Source organism: Oryza glaberrima, chromosome 11, assembly GCF_000147395.1.
Source record: "Oryza glaberrima chromosome 11, OglaRS2, whole genome shotgun sequence".
Lineage (NCBI taxonomy): Eukaryota > Viridiplantae > Streptophyta > Magnoliopsida > Poales > Poaceae > Oryza > Oryza glaberrima.
Genome location: NC_068336.1, coordinates 23,266,682 through 23,272,064, shown reverse-complemented (window position 1 = coordinate 23,272,064; position 5,383 = coordinate 23,266,682). Strand labels below are relative to the sequence as shown.

General features: G+C 44.0%; 1 protein-coding gene across 2 annotated transcripts; it reads right to left on the bottom strand.

Moving 5' to 3' along the window:
- Positions 1-2,583: 2,583 nt before the first annotated feature.
- LOC127754031 (desmethyl-deoxy-podophyllotoxin synthase-like) lies at positions 2,584-4,720 on the bottom strand. Of its 2 annotated transcripts, none has more exons than XM_052279483.1 (3): positions 4,232-4,720; positions 3,575-4,111; positions 2,584-3,480 (listed from the first exon to the last, which is right to left on the bottom strand). In XM_052279483.1, exons 1-3 carry the CDS (start codon positions 4,682-4,684, stop codon positions 2,854-2,856), a joined length of 1,617 nt encoding a protein of 538 aa, XP_052135443.1. In that variant the 5' UTR covers positions 4,685-4,720; the 3' UTR covers positions 2,584-2,853. The 2 variants fall into 2 exon arrangements, with proteins under 2 accessions (XP_052135443.1, XP_052135444.1); XM_052279484.1 differs by having other exon boundaries at positions 4,265-4,720.
- Positions 4,721-5,383: the final 663 nt, after the last annotated feature.

Genomic DNA, 5,383 nt, shown 5'->3' with positions numbered 1-5,383 from the left:
CAGCATGAGATGCTTATCATTGCTGAATATTGCATAGGTTTGCTCGACGCATTAGCTTCTGTTGCACTTCATTTTTCCTCCTTGCCTCTCATTCTCATCCTCCTGTGTCATCTTCCCCCGCATGTATATGCAAGTGGATTTCTTGATAATGGGTAGAAATCCAACCATGGTAGTATATGCGAGTAGTTTAAATAAAATTAACTATAGCCTTCAGTTTCTCCAAGTGTTTGCCATGGCAGAAGAGCGAAAATGCATATATATATATATTGACTGTTTTTTCCCGTGGTAGCAATTATTAACTGTTTACCCGTGGTAGCAATTTGCTCGGTATTATTAACTGTTTTTTCTTTGCTCTTCTACCATGCATATATAGGAGCGCATATATATTGACTTCGTCAAAAAAAAAATGTAAGAAGCTAGAGGAAATATAATGTGAGGGCAGAGCAGGGGTAATTTTTTTGGATATGCAATAAATTTACCATTTCCTTCTCACTGGTGCAATAGTGAAGTTTGGTGATCTCAAGAACATTTATCTTATCAGGCTTCTGCTAAAGGGTAGGTTGACGCATCACATATGGACCGGATTTTCCCCCCTTTTTTTTCCAAATATGTGGGACCTTTGCTTCCCCAAAATAATGTCCCATGAATTGGATTCCATATGGGCCGTATTTTTTTATGGACTTCTTTCCGTATTTTACACTTGTTGGGACCATCCATCCTAGCTAGCAGGCCTTTAATTAATTGTTTATTTCGCATGGATTTACACTGGTAGTTTATTATGAATTTTACATGTTTTATACTACATGGATTTAATACGCTATAAATTTTTCTCTATTTAAGCTGTTGCTCATTTCTAGTAGGAGAAATGGGAGCTGCAAAGCCGTAGTTAAAAAAAAAATTCTGTGGAATTATCAGAGCTAGTTTTGTCAAATTATTGTGCACAGGATTAAAGAGTAGAAATCATCGGTCTAACAAAATTTGGTCTGTCTCATTTGGTGCTAATATGTTTCCCACGAATTTTAAAAGTTTGTACATTTTTTAGTTCAGAAGAATGGACCTGCAGGTCAGTGAACGTACGGCAATTACGCAGGAAATCCCCTTGGCTCCATGGAAAGTTACAGGAAGCACGTGTTAAAAGGAAACCAACCAATGTATATACAATTACAATTAAGTCCTTGGATCCACATGCAATTCTAAGCACTCTTACAATATAAAACCCTGAAAATTTTAAACACTCGCTAAGACCGGTCCGGGCACACTAAGCACAGTATGGCCCACTTGTCAACGACACAACACCGAGGTAGAAAAAACCTCTAGCAGATTTGGGGATGAAGACTCAGGGCTCCTCGGCGTCGAGTGGCAGGTCTCCTAGACCGATTTGAGGTGACGATCGACAAAGACTGCTAAGCGTTCATGTGGTGGCTGCGTCCACCAAGCTAGGCCGAAAGCATGAAACACAGAAGCGAGGCGGCGAGCTCAACTAGAGACTGAGTGGCGGTGGCACTGTTGGTTTCTCCGCGGAACGAGATGACAATGAGAGAAAGAGGAGGTCGGTACAGCAGCTTGCTAAACACCGAGGTCGGGAGGTAGTCAATGGTGAGGTGGCCGGCTGACGGCATGCACTACTACAGAACCTTAAATAGGTATAGGTCTAAAGGTGCGAATTGAAAACACCAACACCTTTTATCAATTATAAGCATTGGTTACGTGCAAAACCGACATCAATACTTTAAGTACCGGGTTTTTGACCAACACCAATGCTATTAGGTGTTAGTACCCTAAATTGGTTCCAGACTTCCAGCTAGAAAACCGACTCCTGTAGCCGGAGCGGAACCGGCACCAATAAAGATTTCTCTAGTAGTGACGGGACATGTCCATCCGCGTGGCATGCGTTCCTCAGGGAAAGGGGCTGAGCTAGCATTGTGTTCTCTAGCTAACCGACAAATGAATCCCACATGCTCAAAGGCCTAGCTGACAGACAAAGAAGTGTTGGTGTTGTATCTAGATGTTTTGCGCTTCGATTTTCATCTGCTCCCAAGAGGTCCCGGGGAGTGTCCAATTTACTAATTAAGTGTAGATAGGGTATGATCTCTAGCTCTGCCAGAGGCCATGGTTAGATGAGCTGCTGTATGACTTTGGAAAAATAGTAAAGAAGGCTTAGTGACACTATCCACATTAGTATAGAACACAAAAAGTGTTTAGTTTGCACCAATTAATCGTTTCACATGGTTAAAATTTTACTTAACTTGGGCCAAGGCTACTGTTAGTAAAGCAAAATTTGGTTAACACTGAGAATGGAGTTATGATTGAATTACAGTGAGAATGTGAAGTACGGCGTTGATCATGGTACTGAAATTATCGACCAAGATTTCTGCTGGGTTAAAGAATTTTGTTAAGGTGCCAAATGGAATGGCAAAATAATCAATCTGAAATTACAGTGTGTTACTTTTGTTGCATAATATTTTTGAGAATTAATTTTCCAATGAGTTTATGTTGAACCAATTATTTTTTATAATTTTCTTAGACACTCAAATGAATATATGATTCCTAGTGCATATAAGAGCCAAAAACAATTAAAATAAGGCATGCACATGGAGAGGTGCTGACTTTATTTATTGCCACATTTTCATACACATGATTTACTGGGTACACCTATAGTGGTATATTACAAATATAAAAGTACAAGTGCATTTTAACAAGGATAATACATGTTTTCTAATGCAAACATGTACTGGGACCAACGCTTGTAATTGGGCAGTGAATGCAGCAAGTTTGTAAATTATTTATTTAACTTGCATTGGTTCAAACTTGTACAGTAGCCCTTGTAAATCACCAGCTACTGACTGGTAGCTATTACATGTCTACCGGTAATGGATGGCGAATGACTGGAACAAGCGAAAGATCATGGAGCCGCCGTGCGATTGCCCCCATCTCCTCCTTCATATCAAGGTTCCCAAGCTCCGTCCCATTAGGAAGCTCCCAGTCAAAATGGTACAAGAGACTTGCTAGCACAAGCTCCAAGTTCACTAGACCAAAAGCTATTCCAGGACATATCCGTCGACCTACTCCGAATGGCATGTACTTGACATCGGTTCCATAGTAATCAATGTTGACATGCTCGAATCTCTCTGGGATGAACTCTTCTGCTTGGTCCCAGTACATAGGGTCCCTACTTATAGCCCACATGTTAACGAGTATCATAGTTCCTTGAGGCACATCGAATCCTAATACCTGGCTTGTGGTTCGGCTTTCTCGTAGGAGCAATGGAAGTCCTGGAGGGTGCAGCCGGAGCCCCTCCTTGATGACCAAGTGTAGGTAACTTAGATTTTTTAGGGCTTCCTCTGTAACTTTGTGATGTTTGCCAAGCGCTCTTCGAACCTCGTCTTGTGCCTTTTGCATCACTCTCGGGTTCCTAACGAGCTCAGCCATAATCCATTTCAGCGTCGTCGCCGTTGTCTCGCTGCCCCCATTGAACAAGTCCTGTATGACACATAGCCGAATTTTCATTTTTTGCTTAGTACATGAATTTTGAACTTAATTAGCTTGGTAAATTTTATGGTTTTAGGATGCTTACTCCGATTGTTGTCTTGATGTTATCAGTGGATAGCGGGAAGTCACCTTTTCTCTGGATCCTCAGGAGTACGTCAACCAAGTCCAAGTCCTCCTGGTCATCCGAGGAAGATCTGTTCTCTTGGTGCTCCTTGATAATGATGTCCAAGAACGCGTACACCTCGTCGCGATGCCGCCTCATCTGGCGAGGCCTTCTACTGATCAGCTCGGCGAGGCGCGACGACGGGTAAAGATCGGGCAAGCTCGGCGTGGCGAATAGCTTCACACCGCGCTCTAGCAGCATCAAGAACTTGTCCCGGTCCTTGAACCGGCTCCCTATCAGGGCGCGCATCGTCGAGTCAGCCGAGTAGGCCGAAATGAGCTCGCTAAGGTTCACGGCGCGCCGCGCCGGCGAGGCCGCCGCCACCGCCCGGAGCAGCCGGCCGACCTCCTCCTCGCGGATCGACCGGAAGGACTGGACGCGCTTGGCGCTCAGCAGCTCGACGGTGCAGATCTTGCGGAGGTTCCTCCAGCTATCCCCGTAGGGCGTGAAGACGATCCCCTGCGAGTAGGGGTGTGAGTGTGGCAAACCCGTGAAACCCACTTATAGGCTAAAATAAGCCGCGAACCCATTTATTTTAACTTATAAGTGAGTTTGCGGCTGACCCATTTACACCCCTACCTGCGAGCCCTCGGGGAAGACCAGCTGCATTACCCGGGTGGAGGGGCGCGTCGCGAAGGCGAGGTCGTGCGTCCTCATGACCTCGCGCGCGGCGTCCACCGAGGAGGCCAGGATGACTTGGAGGCCGCCGAGCCGGAGCCGCACGAGCGGCCCGTGGCGCAGCGCGATGTCGCGCATGGCGTGGTGCGGCGGGAGCGCGCCCATGAGGTGGTGCAGGTGGCCGATCACCGGGAGAGCCCACGGAGATGGCGGGAGCCGGACGCTACCGCCATCGCGACGACGCATGGAACGGATGAGGAAGAAGAAGAAGAAAGGGGCGATGAAAAGCAAGAGAACCAGTAGCTGTTGGGGGAGGTGAACAAGCTGATCCGCCATGGCTTGTGTTGTCTTGCACCAGATCGATACAAAGTTGCCAAAATTTTTGTATCTAAGCAAAAGAGAGTTCACTTGCATTTGGTTTGCTCTTGCAGTTCAGCAGCTTGGTTGTTTATATAGTCCATTCTTCAATAGCTCGATCTGCACCATCAACTTGTTGGGCCACAATTTGGTTTGATGCTAGAGTTTTTAAAAACCACACTTTGCAACCACATAATCGCACATGGTAAATACTTAATTCTTTGCTTGTGTCTTGCCTATGTTGTGGCTCACAACTTATATTAGAAGCTACACCGTACAAAATTAGTGGGTTATTAGCAAGTAAAAAATAGCTACTTCCTTAATTATTAGTCGCCCGGTTTTCTTTTATATATGTACCAGTATCTAAGTACACTACTAGCATTCACGCACAAGTGTCATAACCTACGCACACTTACACAATCTAAATTAAGGTTTCAAGTATAATTAATTATTAGTACAAATGATCGAAGTGTAATTTTCAGTTTGCGTTGTTTTTTTTTATTTTCTGAATAATTATTTAAGCATTATTATCCTGCTTCATATATACTGACAAGAATTTATGCCAATACACTTTTTTAAGTTTTAGGACAGAACCTTCTCGCTCCTTCACCACGAGATAATTAAAGAAACACATAAATGTGTGAGTTGTTGATACATATTGATCTAGTACTAAAAGAGTGTCTCATAAACAAGACAAAAATCTCAACTGCTTGACAAATAGAGATAGTCTCAAATATTAGTGAATAGCATCTTTGG